Below are 25,974 nucleotides of genomic sequence, written 5' to 3' on the forward strand. Positions count from 1 at the left end.
CTGTTGCAAGACTCTAGTAATAGAGGAGGCTTTGGGTCGCCAGATTGGGAGTTCTATTACCAGGCATCTGCACTTATGTGGCTAAAAGAATGGATAACTTTTGAGACATACACAATTATTAATTTTGGAGGGACACGATTTGCAACTGGGGTGGCATGCCTTTCTATGGTATGGAAAAAATAAATATTTCCAAGGACACTACATTAGAAATGCTCTGTTTTCAGTATGGGCAAAAATTTGCGAACCAGTAGGGAAAGTAAGTTGTTGGAAAAGTGTGAAACCAAGTTTGATAAATACCAGGTAGTCCTTGACTTGCAACAGTTCACTTAGTGACCGTTCAAAATTACAACGGCACTGGAAAAAATGACTCATGTCGATTTTTCATACTTACGACCATTGCAACATCCCCATGGTTCCGTGATTTATTCGGATGATGGACAGCCAACTCATTTTTATGACGGTTGCAGTGTCCCGGGGTCATGTGATTCCCTTCGTGACCTGACAAGCGAAGTCAATGGGAAAACCAGATTCTTTTAACAACGGTGTAGTAATATAACAACTGCAGTGATTCACTTATCAAATGTGGCAAGAAAAGTGATAAAAAATGAGGCAAAACTCACTTAACAAATTTCTCACTCAGCAACATATAAATTTTGGGCTCAGTTGTGGTCCTAAGTTGAGGACTAACTGTACCTTGCAAGATTTTTTGTTGGTTGCTGTACTGGTGCAATTAAGAAAAACAAGTAAGGTAATTAACAGGTATGGTGGTTATGCACCTAGGTAATTAGGTTCCACCACAAATCCGCGGTAGACTAAAGCGCACTTGACGAAAGCGCGTACGTGACGTCATCACAGCGCGACGAAAACGGCACGCTGTGAGCGGTAAATTTAAAATTAACGCGAAAACCTTACCCTAACCCCCCCAAACCTAACCCTAAACCTAAGCCTAACCCTAACCCTAAACCTAACCCTAACGCTAAACCTAACGCTAAACCTTAACCTAACCCTAACGCTAAACCTAACGCTAACCCTTAACCTAACCCTAAACCTAACCCTTACCTTTATGTGAATTGGCTTGCTTTAATTTTATTTTAATTTTAATTTAATTTATTTTTAATTTTATTTGTCGCGCTGCTGATGACGTCACATACACGCTTTGATCGGGCGCACTTTAGTGGACCGCGGTTTTGACGGGTCACGGGTAATTAACCATACTTGACATGTGAAAATCTTCACTTACCTAGAGGTATTCTCGGCTTCCAACCATTCATTTAGCAACCGGTCAAAGTTAATGGCACTGCAAAAAAAATGTTTTACAATCAGTCCTAGTGTGTCTATAGAGGGTCACGTGACCAAAAATTGAATGTTTGGCAACCCACCTGTACTGCAATTTGATAGTTAAGTGAAGCAGCAGTCGCTAAGTGAATCGGCAAGTATCCTTAAAATAGGACTTCGGGTTTCCTTTACTTCGCAGATATCAATGCAAGACAGGTTGTAAAAGTTACTTTTTCTTCACCACCTGCAACAGGCTCCATGAGGTCTGTTTAAACACTTTCCCCTTATTTCTTCCATTTGTACGCTGAATGTATATTAATGGGAGCTGGATTAGAAGATGGACATAATTTTAAAATTGGAGGAAGAAATAGTAGTAATGCTGATGATGTGTGTGTGTGTGTGTAATGTATGTATATATGTATATGTATTTGGATGGATGGATGAAGAAAGAAAGAATATAGATGATAGATAGAAAGATAGAGACAGATAGATAGATAGATAGATAGATAGATAGATAGATAGATAGATGAGATAGATAGATAGATGAGATAGATAGATGAGATAGAATAGAGAGATGATGGATGGATGTTGATGTTTATTGGTCTTGTATGCCGCCCACTCCCGAAGGACTCCGGGTGGCTTACAATAAACAAGGGAAGGGGATAAATAGACAAAACAACACTTTAAAATACACAACATTCATAGTTACCGTGGGGCTGGGTATTTCAACAGCCCCCCAGCCTGCTGGAGCAGCCAGGACTTAGTGGCTTTGCGGAAGGCCGGGAGGGTAGTAAGGGTCCGGATCTTCACGGGGAGGTCATTCCAAAGGGCTGGAGCTGCAACAGAGAAGGCTCTCCCCCGGGGGGTCACCAGCCGACATTGGCTGGCAGATGGGATCCGGAGGAGGCCTAGTCTGTGAGATCTGATCGGTCTATGGGAGGTAATCGGCAGGAGGCGGTCTCTCAGGTACCCAGGTCTGATGCCATGTAGGGCTTTATAAGTAACGACCAGCACCTTGAAGCGGGTCCGGAGACTAATGGGTAGCCAGTGCAGCTCACGGAGGTGTAACGTGGGTGTACCTGGGTGCACCCACAATCGCTCGCGCGGCTGCGTTCTGGACTAGCTGAAGTCTTCGAACACTCTTCAAGGGCAGCCCCATGTAGAGCGATAGATAGATATAAAGAAAGAATAGAGATAAATGATATAGGATAGAGATAAAGATAGATAGGTAGGATAGAGATAGATGATAGACAGACAGACAGATAGCTAGATAGATGAGATAGATAGATGAGAGAATAGAGAGATGATGGATGGATGGATAGATGTAAAGGAAGGATAGATAGGATAGAGATAGAATAGAGAGATGATGGATGGATGGTTAGATAGATAGATATAGATATAAAGAAAGAATAGAGATAAATGATAGAGATAGGATAGAGCAGTGTTTCTCAACCTTGGCAACTTGAAGATGTTTGGACTTCAACTCCCAGAATTCCCCAGCCAGCATTCGCTGGCTGGGGAATTCTGGGAGTTGAAGTCCAGACATCTTCAAGTTGCCAAGGTTGAGAAACACTGGGATAGAGAAAGATAAATAGGATAGAGATAGATGATAGATAAGAGATTTGGATGGATAGATGTAGATATATGGAGTAGATATATATTTACATATTTATATTTTGTGTGTGTGTGTGTGTGTGTGTTATGTATGTTTGGGTAGATACACACATTCTCTTGACAGCAGGCAACACAATTTCATTTTTTATATGGGCCAGTGTGCTCTCAGTCAAATGACAGTTATTTTAAGATATTTTGATGGGTTAAAATGCAAAGGATCTGAAAAGTCTAGTAGTAAAAATCAAGGCGCAGCATGAAAAAGATGGAATTCATATTAAATATAAAGAAGGCCAAACTAATTTCACACACATAGTGCAGTATATATTTTGCACATCGATTAATATGCTTGCATTTATTTCCTGCTGCAAATTCCCTCCCTGTTTAGGTAGCCATGGAGACCCGGCCTGGCCATCATCACCTTAAATCCAGCCTCTAGCATCATTTTTTTTTCCATTGGGCAGACCGACTGTCAGTCTCCCCTGCGGAGCAGCGGATTGGCTACGGCGATTCCGTTATTCACCCCGCCCCTTTCAGGCCTAACTCTCAGTACTACATCTTACCGCGCGAGGCTTTTATTTTTTGGGGGGGCTTTTGTCGCTCAATCAAGGCAGACGCACGCTCATTGGAAGGATTCCCCTTTCATCCCAGCCCCGCAGGCTTCGCTTCATTCTCATTGGCTTCTTTATCTGTCGCCGCAAAGGCGAATGCTTCCGATTGGACACATATCTTTTTTTGAAGGCCCCGTACTCTGAGGGAGGAAAGAGAAGGCGAGGGAATACTTCGACGCAGGCGCAGTTGCCCGCTTTGGCTGCTGTCGCCGCGGCGTATGGAGCCGCTGCAGAATGGAAGTGACAAGCGACAAGCTAACGCGGAGCCGCCGCCGCCGCCGCCCGCCATGGAGACGGGAAGCGAAGCCGGAGGATCCTCGGAGGAACGGCGGCGGCGGGGGGTATCGGCCTCGGGCATCCGTCGGCGCGCAAGCGGGCCGAGCAAGGCGGAGGCCGCCGCGGGCCGCGAGAAAGAGCGTGATGGCCCCGCCCCCCGGCCGCGCCCGGATTGCCACCGCAAGAGCCGCCCCCGTGAGTGGCCACTAGAGGGCGCGGGCGCTCAAGTGGGCGGGGCCCAAAGGGAAGGGGCGGGGTCTTCGGGCGATTTTGAAAAAAAAAAAACATTTAAAGCTGCAGCTCAGTAATGGGGGTTCAATGGGAAATTGGGGGGCGCCTTTTGTTTAAGGGGGACCTCCGGCCTCCTGCAGGCTCAGGGTGCAGAAGGCCCGAGGATTGGAGGGCTAATAGAATTATTTGAACTCACAACAATCCTGCGAGGTAGGACAGCTTCTCTTCTTATCCTTACACTCTGATGGGCATGATGTCAGAGTAAGAGATTCCTCCTTTTGTTTTATACCTTCCATTTCTTTAGCTAATTAATTGTTTAATGCCTGTTCTGCTTTTTTTTTTTTTTTTTTGCAAAGTGCAAAAAAAATCATTTATCCCTGAAGGGAGTGCGATATAGGCTGTGTGTGTGTGTGTGTATACGTACAAAATTGGCCCAGATATCATATCTTGGCCTGGCTACTATATTTGTTTTTAGACTTTTTTTGTTCGTGGGTATTAATTGAGAGTATCTCTCTCTCTCTCACCATCCATTCTATATGTATCTATCCATCATCTCTATCTCTCGATTCATCCATCCATCATCTATATCTTTCCATGTATTTACTGATCCATCTATCCATTCTGTCATCTATCCATTCATTCATAGATTCTATCTATCTATCGCCATTTCCATCTCCTTCCAATATATATCTGTCTGTCTATCTGTCTATCATTTCATTCTATCTATCAATCGTTTCTTTCTATCTATCATTTCGTTCTATCAATCATTTCATTCTATCTATATCTATATTATCTATCTATCATCTAGCTGGTATTTATCATCTATCGATTTCTATCTTATCTATCATTTCATTCTATCTATCAATTATTCTGTCTATCCATCTATCATTTCATTCTATCTATCAATTATTCTGTCTATCCATCTATCATTTCATTCTATCTATCAATTATTCTGTCTATCCATCTATCATTTCATTCTATCTATCAATTATTCTGTCTATCCATCTATCATTTCATTCTATCTATCAATTATTTCATTTTGTCTATCTATCATCTATCTATGGTATTTATCATCTATCGGTGACTGTCTATCTATCATTTCATTCTGTCAATCATTTCATTCTATATCCATCTATCCATCCATCCAATTTATCATCTTCACAACATCCTTTTCCAAGTTCTCTGCCTGGATTTTAACAGCCCAGGTTTTTTTTAAAAAAGAAATAAAATTTGGCCAATGATAGATGAATGGTGAGCTGAAAAAAAATGGCTGCACTTTTTATTTATTTGCTTATTTGCACATGGCATCTACAAAGGTCATGTAATCACTGATAGACAAATATAAGTCTAATACAGCATCAATATCTATCTATCTATCTATCTATCTATCTATCTATCTATCTATCTATCTATCTATCTATCTATCTACCTACCTACCTACCTACCTACCTACCTACCTACCTACCTACCTACCTACCTATCTATCAATCTATCAATCTATCAATCTATCAATCTAATCTATGGTATCATCTTCTCTTATCTCTATGAAATTTCACCATCTTGTGTGACTCTGGCCGACTTTCATAGTTACACACCTTTCCAAAATTATGGCTTATCTGGTGAGCCATGTATTTATTTATATCCTGCTTCTTAATAAAACACCTGCAAAGATTTAATAAATTTCAAGTATGCCAAAAATATAGGACTGCTCCACCAAATATCTCAAACCAGTTTCTCTAAATTGGGCTATCTATTCTGGGCTGCAGAAATCCAAAAGACTCCCTCATACCTTTTCTGAGTTCTCTTCCTGGATTTTAACAGCACTTAGCCCAGGTTTAAAAAAAAAATCAAACAAAATTTGGCCAATGATAGCTGAATGGTGAGCTGGGAAAAAAGGGGGTTTATTTTTAATACTTTTTTTTGCATATGGCATCTATGGAGGTCATACAATCTCTGATATACAAATATAAGTTTAAATAAAGCATCAATATGTATACATATAGAAATACATATACATATATATTGTCGTAAGTCGAGGGCTGCCTGTCTCCTGCCTTTTATTACAAAAAGAATGGTGCACATTCTGAAACATGAGATGCTTAACATAAGCACAGATTACAGCAACTGGGTTACGAGAAACGCCAGGGAGGGATTTTTATGATCAGAGGGAGAGATTATCTGTCATTATCTGTCACATTGGAAAGATCGGATTATCAACAGCTTCCTATTTTTTTCCTGCCAAAAGTTTGAATATTGGATTGAGGAAGGAGAGAATTCTCCTGCTGCAGTTGATAAGCCATTCTATTATTCTATTCTATTCTATTCTCTTCTCTTCTCCTCCCCTCCCCTTCTCCCCATCCCCATTCTGTCTTTGTTTGGTGAAGTGCTGAAATAGTTGCATTAAAATGTAGAGCTGATTTATGGTTTTAAAAAGAATGTGTGTGTGTGCATGTGTGGATAGATAGATGATAGACAGACAGACAGACAGACAGATAGAATCTGCCACATAGAACCATTTGTTTAGAGACCGTTCAAACATACAACGGTACTGAAAAAAGTGACTTATGACCATTTTTTCAGACTTAAAACCATTGCGACATGTCCATAGTCAAATTCAGACCCTTAGCAACTGACTCCTATTTATGATGGTCGCATCATCCCAGAGTCACGGGATCCCTTTTACGACCTCCTGACGCACAAAGTCCACGGAGGAGCCAAGAAAGGTCGTACAGTGGAGCAAAACTCCCTTAACCGCCGCCTTGCTTAGCAACAGAAATTGGGGGGGGGGGACACACACACCCTCCCCTCCAACATCACATTTTAAATCCATTTTTCCCCCCTCCCTCCTTCAGCTTTCCCTTGGTTCGGCTTGGACATCGGCGGGACGTTGGTGAAGCTGGTTTATTTCGAGCCCAAGGACATCACCACGGAGGAGGAGGAAGAGGAAGTGGAGAGCTTGAAAAGCATCCGCAAGTACCTGACCTCCAACACGGCCTACGGCGCCACCGGCCTCCGCGACGTCCACCTGGAGCTCAGGGACCTTACGCTGTGTGGACGTAAAGGCAATCTGCACTTTATTCGCTTCCCCACTCACGACATGCCCGCTTTTATTCAGATGGGCAGCGAGAAACATTTCTCCAGCCTCCACACCACGTTGTGTGCCACTGGAGGCGGAGCGTATAAATTTGAGCAGGACTTTCTCACAGTAGGCAATTCTTTTGGCTTCTCTCCCCCACCCCCCGCCCCCCCCCCGCCTCGCCCCTTTGGGAAAGGAACAGGATTCTGAAAAGGGGTGTGTGGATAAACAGGTGGTCCTCGAATGACGAACTACAAGGGAGCCCAGGATTTTGTGCAGATGGAAAATATAATGTGGATGTAAAAACTTGTTAAGGGAGTTTTTTCCCATTTTATAACTTTCCTTGCTAAGTGAATAGCTGTGATACTATCTTATCTATCTATCTATCTATCTATCTATCTATCTATCTATCTATCTATCTATCTATCTATCTATCTCTATTATATCTCCATCCATCTATCATCTATCACCTATATCTATTATATATCTATATCTATCTATCGATCGATCTATCGATCTATCGATCTATCGATCTATCGTCACCTGTCTCTATCTATTATATATCCATCCATCCATCCATCTCTGTCTATATATAGCAATAGCAATAGCAGTAGACTTATATACCGCTTCATAGGCCTTTCAGGCCTCTCTAAGCGGTTTACAGAGAGTCAGCATATTGCCCCCAACAATCTGGGTCCTCATTTTACCCACCTCGGAAGGATGGAAGGCTGAGTCAACCCTGAGCCAGTGAGATTTGAACCGCTGACCTGCTGATCTAGCAGTAGCCTGCAGTGCTGCATTTAACCACTGCGCCACCTAGATATATCATCTATCTATCACTTATCTATATCTATTATATTTCTATCATCTATCTATCTATCAGCTATCTATATCTATGATATTTCTATCAGCTATCAATCAATCACCTATCTCTGTCTGTCTGTCTGTCTGTCTATCTATCTATCTATCTATCTATCTATCTATCATCACCTATCTATATCTATTATATTTCTATCTATCAGCTATCTATATTATATTTCTATCAGCTATCAATCAATCAATCAATCACCTATCACTCGAGCCCTTGTGATCTCTAGACTGGAATACTGCAATGGGCTCTACATGGGGTTGCCCTTGAAGTGCATCCGGCGACTGCAGCTAGTCCAGAATGCAGCCGCGCGAGTGATAGTGGGCGCACCGCGGTTCGCCCACGTTACACCTGTCCTCCGCGAGCTGCACTGGCTACCTGTTGGTCTCCGGGTGCGCTTCAGGGTACTGATGACCACCTTTAAAGCACTCCATGGTAGTGGATCTGAGTACTTGAGAGACCGCCTTCTGCCGATTACTTCCCTAAATCGACCAATTAGATCGCACAGACTGGGCCTCCTCCGAATCCCATCTGCCAGTCAATGCCGACTGGCGACCACACGGAGGAGAGCCTTTTCTGTTGCTGCTCCGACCCTGTGGAACGAGCTCCCCATGGAGATCCGTACCCTCACCACTATCCAGACCTTCCGCGCAGCCCTCAAGATCTGGCTCTCCCAGCAGGCCTGGGGATAGGCTTCCAATTCACCCGCCCGAGTGTTTGATTGTTGAATGAAAGTTGTGTTTTACTATTTTTTCTTTGTTCACATATTGTTTTGTTTTTGACCTTGCACCCCCCCCTCCCCCCCCCCCCTGTGGTTGTAAGCCGCCCTGAGTCCCCTCAGGGAAAAGGGCGGCATATAAATCCCAATAAACTACAAACTATATCTATCTATCTATCTATCTATCTATCTATCTATCTATCTATCTATCTATCTATCTATCTATCTATCATCTATCTATTATCACCAATCTATATCTATTATATCTCCATCCATCCATCTATCTATCTAGTTTTCCCCAAAATAAGGCAGGGTCTTATTTTCTTTTTACCCCCGAAATAAGCGCTTGGCCTTATTTCCGGGGAGGTCTTATTATTTTTGAGGTGCAGGAGGCGGCGAGCGTGGTCACCTCCTGGCTGCTGCTGTGTTGCGATATTTTTGGGGAGGGCTTATTATCCAGGGAGGTCTTGTTTTCGGGGAAACAAGGTAGGAACCCGGCTGTTAAGTGAATCTGGGCTTCCCCATTGGTTTTGCTTGCCAGGAAGTCACAAAAGGGGATCACGTAACCTTGGGACCAAGCCAAGGTCAGTTGCCAAGCGCCTGAATTTTCATCCCATGACCATGAGGATGCTGCGAAGGGCGAAAAGAAGTCCCAAGTCCCTTTTTTCAGTGCTGTTGTAACTTCAAATGGTCGCTGAATGAACTGCTGTATGTCGAGGACTACAGTGCCTGTCGTTTGCCAATGGCAGCCTTCGTTGTGATCCCTTTAAGCCCATGTAATCTGCTGATCTGGGTGCGAGAGGGTAGCTTTTCAGCAGATATATTGGGTTGGTTTTAAAACCTCTAGTTCCGTGAAGCTTTGGCAAGTGTGCCGGAAGTGGCAGACACCGCCATCTCTCCGGCCACGCGAGCCGTCGCCCGTTGCTCTTCTGGGTTCCGGTGCTCCTGTCCAGTTGGTTTTCATACGCGCGGCAGTGCTGTAAACCGGAAGAGCAGTTGCCCGGTGCACATGCACCTGCCGGGAAGCTGATCTTCCCGTTTCCTGTGTGCACATGCACCCTGGCCAGCTGGTCTTTGGTGCGTATGCACGCCAGAAACCGGAAGATCATCCTCCCGGGGCGTGCATGCGCACCGGGCAACTATACCCTTTCAGACAAGAGGTTGTTCAGTCTCTTCTTAACACCCCTCCCCTCCCCCCCAGTAAAACCCAGAACTTCTGGTGGCGAGCTGTTCCATTGGCTCATTGTCATTTTTAGGCCGTTTCTGCCCCACCCCCCAACGGTCTTTTTTTCAGTTTTTCGGGCTGTTTTGAGGCACTCCGATGCCCCCGAAGACCAGCTGGCTGGCACACATGTGAAGAAGAAAGCGGAGAAGGGAGGAGTGGGGGAAGAGAGGGGAAGAAGAAAGGAGGAAGGATGAGGAGGGAAAGGAAGAAAGGGTCAAAGCAGAGGAAGTAAGGGAGGGGAATTAAGAGTAGGAGAGAGGGTAAGAAGGAGAAGGGGAGGAGAAGGAGGAGGAGAGGGGAAGAAGGGAGGAAGGAGAGGAGGAAAGAAGAAAGCGGAGAAGGGAGGAGGAGGAGGGAAGAGAGGGGAAGAAGAAAGGAAGGAGGAGGAGGGAAAGGAAGAAAGGGTCAAACAGAGGAAGTAAGGGAGGGGAATTAAGAGTAGGAGAGAGGGTAAGAAGGAGAAGGGGAGGAGGAGAGGGGAAGAAGGAGGGAAGGAGAGGAGGAAAGAAGAAAGCGGAGAAGGGAGGAGGGGGGGAAGAGAGGGGAAGAAGAAAGGAGGGAAAGGAAGGAAGGGCACATTGGAAGCCAGAAGAGCAGCTGGCGATGGTGCATATGCCCACAGAGAAGTCTCCACATGCCACAGGGTGTAGGGTTTCCTGCCTGAGCAGGGGGTTGGACTAGAAGACCTCTAAGGTCCCTTTCAACCGTGCGATTCTATTCTTACCTGTTTCTTAGAGAGAAAGATCACCCTCCCGCCCCCCTCCGATCATTCCCACGACCCCCTCCGCCCCCCCCCCAAAGCTTTCTCTCTGTCTCTCTTCAAAGCTTTCTCTCTCCGAACAGATGGGCGACCTCCAGCTGTGTAAAATGGACGAGCTGGACTGCCTTATCAAGGGGGTTCTCTACATTGATTCGGTGGGCTTCAACGGACACTCGGAGTGCTACTATTTTGAGGACCCCACGGATCCCGAGAAATGCCAGAAGGTCCCTTTCAACTTGGAGGACCCTTACCCTCTCCTGCTGGTCAACATCGGCTCCGGAGTCAGCATCCTGGCCGTCTATTCCGAAGGCAACTACAAGCGAGTGACCGGCACCAGGTGAGGGCTCGGTCCGGAGGCTAGTTGTGCCCCTGGGGGCGGAGGGGTGTGTGTGTGTGTTTCCACGTCGGACCCAGAGGCTTTCAGTTCAGGTGGTCCTCGAGTTACGAGCACAGCTGAGCCCGCTATTCGCAAAGTGAAATGTTTGTTCCAGTGGTGTTTGCCCCGCTTTACGACTTGTTTTTTTTTTTTAGAAAGTTTGTTTTTTAGTTTTTCTCTTTCAAATTGATCCACAAATATAAGACTCTTATAATTACTTTTAACGTTTATCGATTCGTCATTAATCTTTTATCATTATTTTCTTACAAATATATAGAATACAGTTTGGGTCACTTTCTTGCCACCCCGTGCCTCCCATCTTATTTCACAACAACCTTGCTCCTTCCACCTTCTCAACCTCCCTTCTCTGCCTTCTTCTTTCCTCCTCTCCTTCCTCCCTTCTTCCCCTCTCTCCCTCCCCTTCTCCTCTCTTCTCCTTCTTCTTCCCCTCTCTCCTACTCTTAATTCCCCTCCCTTACTTCCTCTGCTTTGACCTTTTCTTCCTTTCCCTCCTCATCCTACCTCCTTCCCCTCCTCCTCCTCCCTTCTCCGCTTTTTTCTTTCCTCCTCTCCTTCCTCCCTTCTTCCCTTCTCTTCCCCCCTCCTCCCTTCTCTGCTTTCTTACTCTCTCTCCTTCTCATGATTGATCATGTCTTCTTTGCCAGCCTCGGAGGAGGGACCTTTTTCGGCCTCTGCTGCCTCCTGACCGGCTGCTCCACCTTCGAAGAAGCTCTCGAAATGGCCTCCCGGGGAGACAGCACGAAAGTGGACAAACTCGTGCGGGATATTTACGGAGGGGACTACGAGCGCTTTGGCCTGCCAGGTTGGACCATAGCATCCAGGTAAGGCCACCCGGAGATGGTTTCCGCTGAGGGCGTTAACACAACCCAGACACACATCCCCCTCGTCTGTCGTCAGGCTGGGATCCTCACAAGTCAAGGTTGTGTGGCTGGCTTAGTAAATCCACCCGTGACCCGACAAGCACGCATGACAAAAGTGCGCCGACAAAACTGCGTCGCTAAAACCGCGACGTCATCACCACGGCCACAACAGCGCGGCGACAGAAGGCCGCTTTACAACAGCGCGGCGATAGAAAGCCGATTTAAGTTAAGGTAAGGTTTAGGGTTAGGTTTGGGGTTAGGTTTAGGGTTAGGTTTAGGGTTAGGTTTAGGGTTAGCGTTAGGTTTAGGGTTAGGTTTAGGGTTAGGTTTGGGGTTAGGTTTAGGGTTAGGTTTAGGGTTAGCGTTAGGTTTAGGGTTAGGTTTAGGGTTAGGGTTAGGGTTAGGGTTAGCTTTTGAATGCTAGTAAAAGCATTTTGCTGAGCGCTTCGGAGGGCGCGGATTTGCCCTCTGCGGTTATGTCGGCGCGCTAGGGTCGCCTCCTTCCTTAGCGCTTCGGACGGCGCGGATTTGCCCTCCGCGGTTATGTCGGCGCGGAAAAGGGCTTCGCAGTTTTGTCGGTGAACCAATCCACCTGGGTGGCAGAGAGCAGGGGTCCCCCAACCCCCCAGGCCGCGGACTGGTACCAGTCTGGAGCTGGTTAGGAACCAACCCCCACACTTGGAGGTGAGCGGTGGGTGAGCAAGTGAAGCTTCATCTACGCACGAGTGCCTGCGAAAACACACACACACACACACCAGTCTGTGTAAAAATTATGTTCCACGAAACTGATCCCTGGTGCCAAAAAGTGTGGACTGCTGGCATAGAGTCCCAAAGGTGCTTTTTCAGGAGCCAATTGGTCCTGGTTATTCTATTCTATTCCATTCGATTCCCTATTCTGTTCTCTTCTCTTCTATTCCATATTCCATTAATTATTTTATTCCATTCTATTCTATTCCCATTCCATTCTATTCTATTCCCATTCCATTCTTTTCTATCCTACATTCTATTCTATTCTATTCCCATTCCATTCCGTATTCTGTTCTGTTCTATTCTATTCTATTCCATATTCCATTAATTATTTTATTCCATTCTATTCTATTCCCATTCCCTATTCTGTTCTATTCTATTCCATATTCCATTAATTATTTTATTCCATTCTATTCTATTCCTATTCCATTCTATTCTATTCCCATTCCATTCTATTCTATCCTACATTCTATTCTATTCTATTCCCATTCCATTCCGTATTCTGTTCTGTTCTATTCTATTCTATTCCATATTCCATTAATTATTTTATTCCATTCTATTCTATTCCATATTCCATTAATTATTTTATTCCATTCCATTCTATTCTATTCCATTCCCTATTCTGTTCTATTCTATTCCAATTCCATATTCCATTAATTATTTTATTCCATTCCATTCTGTTCTATTCCATATTCCATTAATTATTTTATTCCATTCCATTCTGTTCTATTCCATATTCCATTAATTATTCTATTCTATTCCATATTCCTTTAATTATTTTATTTTATTCTATTCTATTCCATATTCCATTAATTATTTTATTCCATTCCATTCCATTCCCTATTCTGTTCTATTCTATTCCCATTCCATATTCCATCAATTATTTTATTCCATTCCATTCTGTTGTCTTCTCTTCCCATTCCATTCTAAAAACTGCCTGTCTCCCCTTCTTCCATCCAGCTTTGGAAACATGATGAGCAAAGAGAAACGAGAGGCGGCCAGTAAGGAGGACTTGGCCCGGGCAGCCTTGATCACCATCACCAACAACATCGGCTCCATCGCACGCATGTGCGCGCTGAATGAGGTACAGCCTATTTGGAGCTCAGGGTTGAAATTCGAGGTCCTCGGCGCTCCCTGAGCTTGGTGGTTTTCTCGTGGACATTTCATGACCCAACTAGGAAACATCATCAGTGCGAGAAGGGAATGGGGTTTATAGGGAGGAGGACTGTGGGGTCCTTGGTGTTTCCTGAGCTTGGTTGCTTTCTTGCAGACCTTTCTTGACCCAACTAGGTAACATCATCAGTGCTAGAAGGAAGAGGGGTTTAATAGGGAAGTTTATAGGAACTCGCCTTGTGCACTCCTTGGCCGTGGCTCTGCGGACTAGCATCGGTCTGCTTGTGGCTGGACTTCATTGGAATAATTCTGGGGTTTGGAAGAAGGGAGTTGGGGAGTGTGTATGTGTGTGTGTGAGAGAGAGAGAGACAAAGAGAGAGCGGGACAACACAACTCCCTGAAAAGCCGAAAGTCCCTGCGCCTGTTTCCACTGTGGGAATGAAGCTGGGTGCTTCCAGCTTCTTTACAGTGCTGCCTTGTTGCGACCATGTCAAGCAGCATTGTACAGGGCTATGAAAGACCCCAAGCACGTCTTCTTCGGCGGCGGCGGCGGCGGCCCTGGGCTCACGCAATTCCCCTTTTGCGACTCTCTGTAGGTCAGTGAGCCTGTGGGCTAATGTGGAGAATCAAAACCCCAAATCTGAGCAGAGGGTCGGACTAGAAGACCTCCAGGGCCCCTTCCAACTCTTCCGTTATTCTGAGAAGAAATAACAACTTCTCGATCGATTGTGTGCCCTCAAATCCGCGTCGACCGTTAATAACCCCCTGCGCAGATTTCCTCCAGGTTGGATCTGACCTCATGTAGGTGCTTCAGGTCTCCCACCTGCCCACCCATCTCCATCGAATCCATCCGTCTGGCTGCTGCTTCTCTTTGACCTAAATCAGGGGTCGGCAACCTTAAGCCCTCGAAGAGCCGTTTGGACCCGTTTCCCACAGAAAAGAAAACGCCGGGAGCCGCAAAGCCCTTCCCGCGCCTGACTATTTCCTGAGTGGACACAAAACTGGCATATTATGTAGTTGAATTCAATGTTCTGTTTTCTTCTGAAACTTTCCTTTTCTTGGATTTATTCACGGTTGGCCCACCGGGGGTCGAAAAGCTCAATTAATCGCCTGCCGGGCAGTTGTGATACGTATTTTGAGCGACAGGGAGCCGCAGCAGGGGGATGAAAGAGCCACATGCAGCTCCGGAGCCATCTTAATTTATTCTTCCTTAGCATCAGCTTCTAATATTATTTTTTTCTCTCTCTTTTCCCCCCCAGAACATTAATAAAGTGGTTTTTGTGGGGAACTTTTTGAGAATCAACACAATCTCCATGAAGTTTCTGGCCTACGCTTTGGACTACTGGTCAAAGGGACAACTGAAGGCTCTTTTTCTGGAACATGAGGTAAAAAGTTACGCTGTGGGTCGGAGTTTGTGTTGTCTTCCCTTTTCCCTTTAAAAAAAACCACCCCTTGATTAGTTTCCACCCATTGCTTCTTGTTCTGCCTTCAGGTGTCTTGGAGAATAGCTTGACTCTCTCTTCTTTGTGGCAACCCCTGAGATATTGGAACTCTGCTATCCTGTCTCCCCTGGTCCTTCTTTTCATTAAACTAGACATACCCAGTTCCTGCAACCGTTCTTCATATATTTTAGCCTCCAGTCCCCTAATCCTCTTTGTTGCTCTTCTCTGCACTTTTCCAGAGTCTCAACATCTTTTCTACATCGTGGTGACCATATAATGTGACACACCTTGCAGTACATTAATGGGAACTGTTTCGTATGAAATTGTCCACTTCAACTCTTGTGGCATTCTACAATCAATCCTCAGTGGCATGACATGTAGTAATATTTAAACGATGCATTTAATCATTTAGGGTTTCTTCTTCTTCTTTTGTTTTAAAACAGGGATATTTCGGAGCCGTGGGAGCTCTCCTGGAGCTGTTGGAGTCATCCTGAATCCATGAAGAAAGCCCGAATCCCGGGTTCAACAGGGCCCTTTTTTTTTTTAACCCAAGACGGAGTTCATTTGATTCCATTTTGTAAAAACCAGACGGCCTGGTCACAGCTGAAACGAAGGGATCGTGAATGACGTCTCTGCCGAAAAGGAAAGACAAACGGAGTTGTTTGTTCTCAGCGGTAACCGCGCATGTAGGTTAGTTGGTCAGAAAGCTTCTCTGGCTATGACAACTGTGTGGACGGCACAAATGTGAAGACGAGGGTTTGCTCTCGTTTGGGTTGAGTCCCGTTTCTTTCGGGGACGTCCAGCTGGCTGCAGCAATGGTGGCGTCAAACAAGGTTTGTGCTCTCCTCAGAATTATTTTAAGGGTGGTTCTGTTTTGTGCAGCTGACTTCACCGTGGCGTCCAGACACGCACAATATGAAAACCCACCAACCGTATTAAAATTGATTTTCTTAAAAGAGCGGTTCTCGTCCCTTGATTGCGACTACGGGGACTGGTCTCCCACTAACTGTCCCTGTGCATTTCGTTCTGCATTTAGGCAAGAAAAATGAAATGCACAGGGACAGCATAGGTGGTACCTTGCTCAATAGTAGTAACTGTGAAAGGGATCTTGGAGTCCTAGTGGACAAGCATTTAAATAGGAGCCAGCCGCGTGCAGCAGCTGCCAAAAAAGCCAACACAGTTCTAGGCTGCATCAACAGAGGGAGAGAATCAAGATCACGGAAGTGTTTATAAGACCTTGGTAAGGCCACACTTGGAATACGGCTTTCAGTTCTGGCCGCCACGATGTAGAAAAGATGTGGAGACTCTAGAAAGAGTGCAGAGAAGAGCAACAAAGAGGATTAAAGGCCTGCAGAGTTAAAACATATGAAGAACGGTTGCAAGAACTAGGTATGTCTAGTTTAATGAAAAGAAGGACTAGGGGAGACATGATAGCAGCCTTCCAATATCTCAGGGGTTGCCACAAAGAAGAGGGAGTCAAAACTATTCCCCAAAGCACCCGAGGGCAGAACAAGAAGCAATGGGTGGAAATTAATCAAGGAGAGAAGCAACTTAGAACTGAGGAGAAATTTCCTGACAGTGAGAACAGAAGTTGCCTCCAGAAGTTGTAAATGCCCCAACACTGGAAGTCTTTAAAAAAATGTTGAATAGCCATTTGTCTGAAGTGGTGTAGGGTTTCCTGCCTAGGCAGAGGGTTGGACTAGAAGACCTCCAAGGTCCCTTCCAACTCTGCTATTCTACTGTATAATAAACCGAAGTGAGAGAGGAGAGGCAAAAGGGGGGAGGAAACGAAACCCGGGTTCACAATTTTGTTTACAATGCGACAATGAACCATCGGCTTTCTCCTGCAGAAAATTAAAGGGATGATCAAACATTTCGGTGCTTATTTTCTTGACCTGTTTGCCATAGATCTGGGGGTGGGGTGGGGTGGTTGTCAAACTCGCATCGTCATGTGACACTTTGGGATTTCCCCCCCCTTCTGGTAAGCCGGGGGGGGGGGGCAGGGTCAGCACGTGACCCAACTGGCCTGCAGTTCGCGGGTTTGACACCCCTGCCATAGATCAAAATCGACCATAGAAACCACTGTGGCCGAGAAGAGAGTTGGTAGAATAGAATAGAGTAGAACAGAGAATCGAATAGAAAAATGAGAGAATAGAGTAATTAATACAAGAGAAATAGAAAGAAGAGAACTGAACAGAACAGAGGGTAGGATAGAATAGGGAGTAAGGGAGCAGAACAGAGCAGAATGGAATATTCTTAATTGGCCAAATGTGACTGGAATTTGTCTGCAGTGCTGAAACTCTCAAGCAACAAAATGATATAAGACGCCAATAGAATTGTAGATATTATTGTGAATAGCTTTGAACTTTGCTTTTAAGTCTTTGCTATTCAACAGTGCCATGAGTTCAAGTCTTAAACCGACTGGAGTTGAATAACGGTGTTACAGAAATGCCTTAGGGCCCTCTTTCCTCTCTGGCTTTTCAAGCGCCGAAACTCCTGAATCAATTCCATCGTACTTTGCTCTTTCGGTGATTTCTATCTTCCTTGCTTTAAATGATCTTCCGTTCTCCTGCTGATTTGCCACAATCTCTCTGAAATAATTTAGATTCAAGGTAAAGGTAAAGGTTCCCCTCGTGCATACGTGCTAGTCGTTCCCAACTCCAGGGGGCGGTGCTCACCTCCGTTTCAAAGCCGAAGAGCCAGCGCTGTGCGAAGACGTCTCCGTGGTCATGTGGCTGGCATGACTCAATGCCGAAGGCGCACGGAACGCTGTTCCCACCAAAGGTGGTTCCTGTTTTTCTACTTGCGTTTTTTTTACGAGCTTTCGAACTGCTAGGTTGGCAGAAGCTGGGGCAAGTCACGGGAGCTCCCTCCGTTACGCGGTGCTAGGGATTCGAACTGCCAATGTTTCTGATTGACACCTGAGCCACCGCGTCCCTTCCTTAGATTTACAGAATACTAAAAAATGGTTTTGCCCTACGTGTTGTTTCCTGCAAGAGGCTTCGATCTTGCCTACCCTGAATATGAATTTAGTGACAATTTCTATTTCTCTCTCCACTTATAAATCACTTATTGGAACAGAGATGGGAACACAGATTGGGTATCGGTGTGGGTTGGAGCAAATTTTTATCACATCACACAACCCAGTATACCTCTTCATAGTTCCCCCGGGGGAGTAATTGTTTTTTTTACACCTAAAGTAGGTTAAAAGTTAATGTATAAATAGATTGAATTCACAACCCAGTTCCATACAGCTAAGTCCTCAATCACAACTGTGCCCATCAGTTCTAGAAGGGATTGGGGTTTGAAGAGGAGGAGGAGGAGGAGGAAGAGGAGGAGGAAAAGGACTGTGGCCTCCTTGGTGCTCTCTGAGCACTGTTTTGTTGCAAACATTTCATGATCCAACTAGGGAACATCATCAGGGCTAGAAGGGATAGGGGTTTGGAGAGGAGGAGGAGGAGGAGGAGGAAGGGAAGAGGAGGAAGTGAGACCTTCAGTGAATTTAGTCCCATTTTACGACTTTTCTTGCCCTGGCCGTTAAGTGAATTGCAGCAGTCGTCATTAAGCGAATCTGGCTTCCCGTTTTGACTCTGCTTGTCAGAAAGTCACCAAAGGGGATTGTGTCACCCTGGGACGCTGCGGCCATCATAAGTAGGAGGCGGTTGCCCAGGCTCTGAATGTTGATTCCGAATTTTGACCGCGTGACCTTGGGGATGCTACAACGGTCGTAAAGTGTGAAAAATGGTCGTAAGTCACTTTCTAAAGTGATGTTGTAACTTTGAATGGTCACTAAATGAACTGTTGTAAGTCGAGGACTACCTGTGCTTGCTGAGCTCAACTCTTTCCATCCATGGCCTGTAGGGGGCAGGCTAGTCCTTCCCAAACAGCCTGGAATGAACAGTTCTTGGTGCTTAAATCTTTTTCAGATATTCAGATATTTCCCAAATGTTCGAATATTTTTCAGACTCAAATATTAATAGAAAGAGAGCTGATGAGAACAGGGAGAATTTAACTTAAGGCTGCAAATGAGCTCAACATTTCTATTGCTCAGCGATAAGTGAGTTTCATTTTATGACTTTCTTGGCACTGTTGTTAAGTGAATCCTTGCAGTCTAATGTAATAAGTATGGTCTTTAAGCAAATCTGGCTTCCCCGTTGATTTTGCTAGTCAGAAGATTGCAGAAGTGGGCCACATGACTCCCGGAACACTGCTGCGACCGTCATAAATACGAGTCAGATGTCAAGCCTCTGAATTATAATCGCGTGACTCCGGGGATGCTACAATGGTCGTAAGTGTGAACAATGGCCCCTAAGTCCCTTTTTTCCGTGCCTTTGTAACTTCGAATGGTCACTAATAAACAAAAAGGTTGTAAGTTGAGGATTATCTGTGTTGCAAAATCACTTGCCCCAGAGGGTGCTTTTAACTCTGCACCAGCATTTTACAGGAGATATCTTGGTGTATATATAGGGACATGGTGGCTCAGTGGCTAAGATGCTGACCTTGTCAATCGGAAAGGTCGGCAGTTCGGCGGTTCGAATCCCTAGGGCCGCGTAACAGAGTGAGCTCCCGTGACTTGTCCCAGCTTCCGCCAACCTAGCAGTTCGAAAGCATGTAAAAAATGCAAGTAGAAAAATAGGAACCACCTTTAGTGGGAAGGTAACAGTGTTCCGTGCGCCTTCGGTGTTGAGTCATGCCGGCCACATGACCACGGAGACGTCTTCGGACAGTCGCTGTGCTAGGAGACTCTATGGCAGGGGGAACCGGACTTCTGGTTGGCAGCGGGAAAAAGACGCTGCGCTAGGAGACTCTATGGCAGGGGGAACCGGACTTCTGGTTGGCAGGGGGAAAAAGACGCTGTGCTAGGAGACTCTATGGCAGGGGGAACCGGACTTCTGGTTGGCAGGGGGAAAAAGACGCTGTTCTAGGAGACTCTATGGCAGGGGGAACCGGACTTCCGGTTGGCAGCGGGAAAAAGACGCTGCTCTAGGAGACTCTATGGTGGGGGAAACCGGACTTCTGGTTGGCAGGGGGAAAAAGACGCTGCTCTAGGAGACTCTATGGCAGGGGGAACCGGACTTCTGGTTGGCAGGGGGAAAAAGACGCTGCCCTAGGAGACTCTATGGTGGGGGAAACCGGACTTCCGGTTGGCAGCGGGAAAAAGACGCTGCCCTAGGAGATTCTATGGTGGGGGGAACCGGACTTCCGGTCGGCTCCAGAATCGAGTGGGGGGCTTCCGGTTACAACCTTTGCGTCGCCGACCCTGGGCAGGGGTCTGGACTAGAAGACCTCCAAGGTCCCTTCCCACCTATTCTAAAATACTAACTGCAGTGGTTCACTTGAGAAGTGCGGCCAGAAAAGAGTGAAATTGGGCAAATTTGGCTCACTTAATAACCACCTTGCTTAGCCGTGCAAAGTTTGGGGCGGTGGTCGAAGACCACTTGCCTTCCAGGAACTGCCCTGGGCTGCAGTATGGGTGCGTGTGTGTGTAGGAAAACCATGTGTACTGGCCCAATTGACAGTTCTGTGCAAGATACGTGCGAGACAGGCACCTGAAATGCTACGCTCGCAAAGTGTCCCGGCAATCGGAGATGGTAAACATGGCTCGGCCTCCTCCCTCCAGACTTGAAAGAGTTCCAGATTCTTCCAACTGCCAGCCTAGCTTGCATCTAATTCTGCTTTCTGCAAGTGTTTGCAAATTGCACTTGGCAATCCAGAGAGAGAAAAGAACGAAAGGGGGGGGGGAGGAAGGGGCGGCACATGAGAGCAGTAATGCGGTATTTGAGGGGCTGCCCCCCCCCAAAGAGGAGGGGGGGCTCAATTTATTCTCCAAAGCACCCCAGAAGGCAGGACAAGAAGCAACGGGTGGAAACTAATCTCAAGGAGAGGGATTTCCTAACAGGAAGAACAGTGGAACAGCTTGCCACAAGAAGTTATAGAGGCTTCCTCACTGGAGGTTTTTAAGAGGAGACTGGACAGTCTGAGATGATAGGTCAGGGACGGCTGACCTTTGTCTCCTCGCGGGCCAAAATCATTTGCTCACACCCATAATGCGTATGTACCCCTGTCCACGCGCGCATGGCCCCCTGTGCATATGTGCTACCCCTCCCCGTGCCCGATTTGGGCCTAGCGGGCCTCCCTGAAGCCTCCTGGGAGCAAAAATCACCCTTCCGCATGCGCAGTAGGGCCCCGAAAATCAGTTGGCCAGCGGGAGGCGCCCGTGGAGCTGAGATGGGGAGACGGCTCGCATGCCCGCAGAAAGGGGGGGAAAAGACGCTGCGCTAGGAGACTCTATGGTGGGGGAAACTGGACTTCCGGTCGGCTCCAGAATTGAATGGGGGGGGGGCTTCCGGTTACAACCTTTGCGTTGCTGACCCTGGTATAGGGTCTCCTTCCTGAGCAGGGGGCTGGACTAGAAGACCTCCAAGGTCCCTTCCGGCTCTATTCTTTGTGCAAGGAATGGAACCAAACCAAAAGACATCGGCTTTGGATGCCCCATTTGGCAGGGTTCACACGACATGGTTAACGAAGGAAATCTATTTCCTGTGTTTTGACAACATGCAGGTACGGTCATGAGATTTACATCCCGGATGCTTGACGGCTGACTCATATTTATGACGGTTGCAGTGTCCAGGGTGTGAGTGTGTGCACATGATCCCCTTTTGCGACTTTCTGACCAGCAAATTCAATGGGGAAGCCGGATTCACTCAACAACCGTGTTACTCGCTTAACAGCTGCAGTGATTGGCTTCAGGGGTGTGTCAAGAAAAGGTCGTAAAAGGGGCCAAAACGTAACACGCGTCTCACTTAGCAGCACAAATCTTGGGCTCCATTCTGTTCGCAAATCGAGGACTGCCTGTATTACTACCACGTTTGCCAGTAGAATTCCCCTCTTTTTGTTGTTTCCTCTTACGACGACGTTACTAAACTGGGAAGTGCTTGCTTGGATTGGAAATCTGTGTGTAGCAGCCCTCCTCTTCCTCCTCCTCTCTGCAAACCTCACCCCCTTTCTAGCATTGATGCTGTAATCTAGTTTGGTAATGAGACATCTGCAAGAAAACCACTAAGCTCAGAGAGCACCAAGGATCCCAGTCCTCCTCCTCCTCTTCCCCCCCTCCTATCTGCAAACCTCATCCCTTCTAGCATTGATGTTGTTACCTGATTTGGTAACGAGATGTCTGCAAGAAAACCGCTAAGATCAGAGAGCACCAAGAATCCCAGTCCTCCTCCTCCTCCTCCTATCTGCAAACCTCATCCCCTTCTATCATTGATGTTGTTACCTGATTTGGTAACGAGATGTCTGCAAGAAAACCGCTAAGATCAGAGAGCACCAAGAATCCCAGTCCTCCTCCTCCTCCTCCTATCTGCAAACCTCATCCCCTTCTATCATTGATGTTGTTACCTGATTTGGTAATGAGACGTCTGTAAGAAAACCGCTAAGAGAGCACCAAGGATCCCACAGTTCTCCTCCCTTCCTCCTCCTCCTCCTCTTCCCACAACTGAAGGCAGATTATCTCCGGAGGATTATCCAAAGCCCCTTTGCCCCATACAGATCCATCATCCGCTCTGTGATGTCCAAAATTTGCTTTTTATTTACATTTCAAGTCAAATCGCATGCGAACGCCCGCCCCGGTTTTTCTTTTTCTTTTAAGAGTGTGTGTGTGTATGTTTGTGTGTGTGTGTGTATGATTAGCAAAAAAGATGCATTAGAATTTTAAAATAGCAATTAAATATACAAAAATAGAGCTTACAAAATAAAACCCCAGCGACTCAATTTCTTTTGTCCTTTTCTTTAAAAAAAAAATTCTGCTGCAGAAATATATATATATATATATATATATATATATATATATATATATATATATATATATATATATATATATATATGTATATATATATATGTATATATATATATATATATATATATATATATATGTTGTATTTGTGCTGATAAATAAATATCAGTAATTATATATATATATATATAATTAGTGTACAAATATGTCTGGATCCATGTTGGACCACTAAGGTTCATAAACTCTCAAGAGTCAGGCATATTTACAAAATGGTGGGGGGGTTTTTGGGGGGGGAGAAACAGGAGGGGGACGACTGGACTTGGGGGTCCTCTAAGGTGGTTAAGGACAATTGTGTGCCTGGGCTGTTCTTGCCAACTCCATGAAACTTGTTGCCAGAAATCAGGAAATGATGTTGTTATCGGAGGGCCCGAAGGAACAGTGATGTATATCAGGGTGTCCAACTTTGGCATGGCTGCGGGGTGGGAGGGGGAGAGTGCATAAATCAGATGGAAGTCCAGATTTTGATGAGCGGAAAATAAAGGATTTGGAAGGAAAGTGTTCTCGTTTCGGTAGCTTGCCGTTCTCAGCTGCCCTCCAGATGGTTTGCGGGCTGCTGTTCCTAGAATTCTCAGTTTGGAATGGCTGGGGATTTTGGGAGCTGTTGTCCTACACCAGTTTGGGGATGGGATACATGTGCAATGGAGGAGTGGTGCGGTGGCCTAGAGGTGGAGCTGTCGCCTCACAATCAGGAGGCTGTGAGTTCAATCCTAGGCAGAGGCAGATATTTCTCTCTCTGAGCATGGGGAGAATGCATCTGCCAAATATAACTCCGTATTGGCAACAGGAAGGCATCTGGCCAGTAAATACTTCACTCCATTCAGTTGCCTAAACTCCACCCCGCAAGGGATTATGGGGTTGCTAAAAGAAGAAGAAGATGATGATGATATAAGTGCAATGGGTAGAAGCCATTCCAGTTGCTTCCCCATAATTTTAATAAAACATTTGTGAAAATCGGACAAATTCTGGCTGATTTCACACAAGAGGGAAACATGATTCTCGGCAATATCACGAGATTCCAGGAAAGATTGGGGTGAGCTTTTTCACAATTCCTCAGCTTTCCCTCATATATTTATTTTTCATCTTGGTCGACCAGCGCGTACAACCTAAATCTGGGCCGGGAAGACTTTTTTTTTTTTTTTTACGACCGCCGGTCTCTACCTAGAGGAATTGTACCACCCAAATCTGCCTGTCACTCTTGCAAAACCCGTTTCAACACTCCATCAGGGCCCCGAAATGTATCTCACTTTTACATTGGAAAAAAAAGAAAGAAAATCAAATCCACGCAAATTCTGCAAGATATCTTTCTGTGCCGGCAAACCATTCGGGGAAAAATTCCCATGAGGGGAACGAGAGACGGAGGCCGTACGGCCAGTCCCATCGTCCCTACAATGTCCAAGGAATTTATTCGGGACCTCATCGGCTCCTCAATGTCTCCGAAAGTAGCCGACAGTCGGCGAGAAGCTTTTTCTTCCCCTCCTTCCCTTTTCAACGGGGAATCCCCGAGGCTCGGGGAGATTGGCAAACGCCCCCTCCCCAAAGTCACAATTCCGACAGAACCCCATTCTCGTTTTAAACCAAGCCGTGTTTCCTCTGGAGGCGACTCCTTTACCGATCCCGAAGTCGCGGGAATTGCAACGAACGACACACAATCTTATCCTTATCCCGGCTCTTCCTCCAACGAGGATTTCCTTGCTTGGATTTCGGCCCCGGGATCTCCCCCAGCAAATCTGTGAGAAGATCATCCTACATGCTGGAATCGAACACAATTTTTCTCACGTTGTGGCCTCTCTCTCTCTCTCTCTCTCTCTGGAGAGGAACACTTGCTCCCTACGGCGAATCCCATTTTTGAAGGCTCCCTTTCTCGCTCTCTCTCTCTGGCCGTCTGATTTGAATCCAAAACCGACAGCTGACCTCCGCACGCCTCTCTCGGTAAAGTGCACGTATAAAAATAAAAATAAAATTTAAGAGACAAACAAAACCGCAGACTCGCCAGTGTCCTGGCGGGTTCTTGTCCTTTCGGGTTTTTCCCCCCCTACTCGGAGCATCGGTTCCCCTTCGGTGCGTCCCGGATGTTTTTCATGAGATAAAGGGAGTCCGGGAAAATGCTTGGAGGCCGTGAGCGGCAGGGTCAGAGACTGGCGAGTCTCTGTGGGAATTGGAGTCTGTTAGGGAGAAGAAAGGGGCAGCCGGTGGGGAGCTATACGATGTTGGCTGTGCCGGGCAGGGGTTCCTGGGGCGGTCCGGGGTGATCCGGCTTGCTGTGAAGCTGGGCCAACTGCAGGACGGCCATGTTGCAGAGAGGACAAACTTTCCGGACCTCCAACCATTTAATGAGGCATCTGTCAGGAGAGAGAGAGAGAGAGAGAGAAAGGAAGAAAAAAGTAAGCTTTACTGATAGTCCTCAGTTTATGACCACAATTGAGCCTAGGGTTCTGACCTAGGCTTAACCAGAGCAGGAAGCCAACTCCTGGTCCCGACAAAGCCCCTTTTATTCATTTCCTGTGAATTATGCTCATTCACAGAGAGAAAAGTCTTTCAAGGGAGGATTTATAGTCACAGACCTTATCTGGCTTGGAGAGCTGCCAGGCCGAGATCTGCAGAAATTGGCAAAGAGTCTCGGAGAGTCACGAACCAATTAAGCGAACTGATTGTCTCCTGCAAACTCCACTCCCCTTTCGCTCCTCTTTTATTTCCTCTGGGAGGGGCCATTCATCATCCACCTGTGGCCTTACTCCCAAGTTGACCCCTGTTCTTTAGCTCTTCCCTTCGTCTGGCAACTCTGCATGCACACACTGAGAACAGGCTCCAGCTGTTCTTCTGCCTCACTGATGTCTGACTCCAAAGGCAGCTGATAACTGTCGGACGGTCTTGGCCCCCTCTCTGCCTCCGACACAGAGCCCTCATCAGAGCCT

The 25,974-nt window shown here is 46.2% G+C and overlaps 2 protein-coding genes across 3 annotated transcripts in view; one reads left to right on the forward strand and one right to left on the reverse strand.

Annotated features, from left to right (window-relative positions):
• The first annotated feature begins 3,442 nt into the window (after positions 1-3,442).
• On the forward strand, positions 3,443-16,169 carry LOC116513529 (pantothenate kinase 3-like). Its single transcript, XM_032224664.1, has 7 exons — positions 3,443-3,968; positions 6,857-7,209; positions 10,735-10,988; positions 11,693-11,869; positions 13,616-13,739; positions 15,028-15,153; positions 15,654-16,169. The coding sequence occupies exons 1-7, from the start codon at positions 3,716-3,718 to the stop codon at positions 15,702-15,704; spliced, it is 1,338 nt and encodes a 445-aa protein (XP_032080555.1). The 5' UTR covers positions 3,443-3,715; the 3' UTR covers positions 15,705-16,169.
• A 7,779-nt stretch (positions 16,170-23,948) lies between these two features.
• Positions 23,949-25,974, reverse strand: part of RNF24 (ring finger protein 24) — a 58,555-nt gene continuing 56,529 nt past the window's right edge. For both annotated transcript variants that reach the window (XM_032224043.1, XM_032224042.1), the window contains exon 6: positions 23,949-25,401. In XM_032224043.1, coding sequence (XP_032079934.1) covers positions 25,260-25,401 — 142 coding nt within the window. In that variant the 3' untranslated portion in view covers positions 23,949-25,259. The remainder of the gene's footprint in view (positions 25,402-25,974) is intronic.

The sequence above is a fragment of the Thamnophis elegans genome, chromosome 9 (assembly GCF_009769535.1).
Source record: "Thamnophis elegans isolate rThaEle1 chromosome 9, rThaEle1.pri, whole genome shotgun sequence".
NCBI lineage: Eukaryota > Metazoa > Chordata > Lepidosauria > Squamata > Colubridae > Thamnophis > Thamnophis elegans.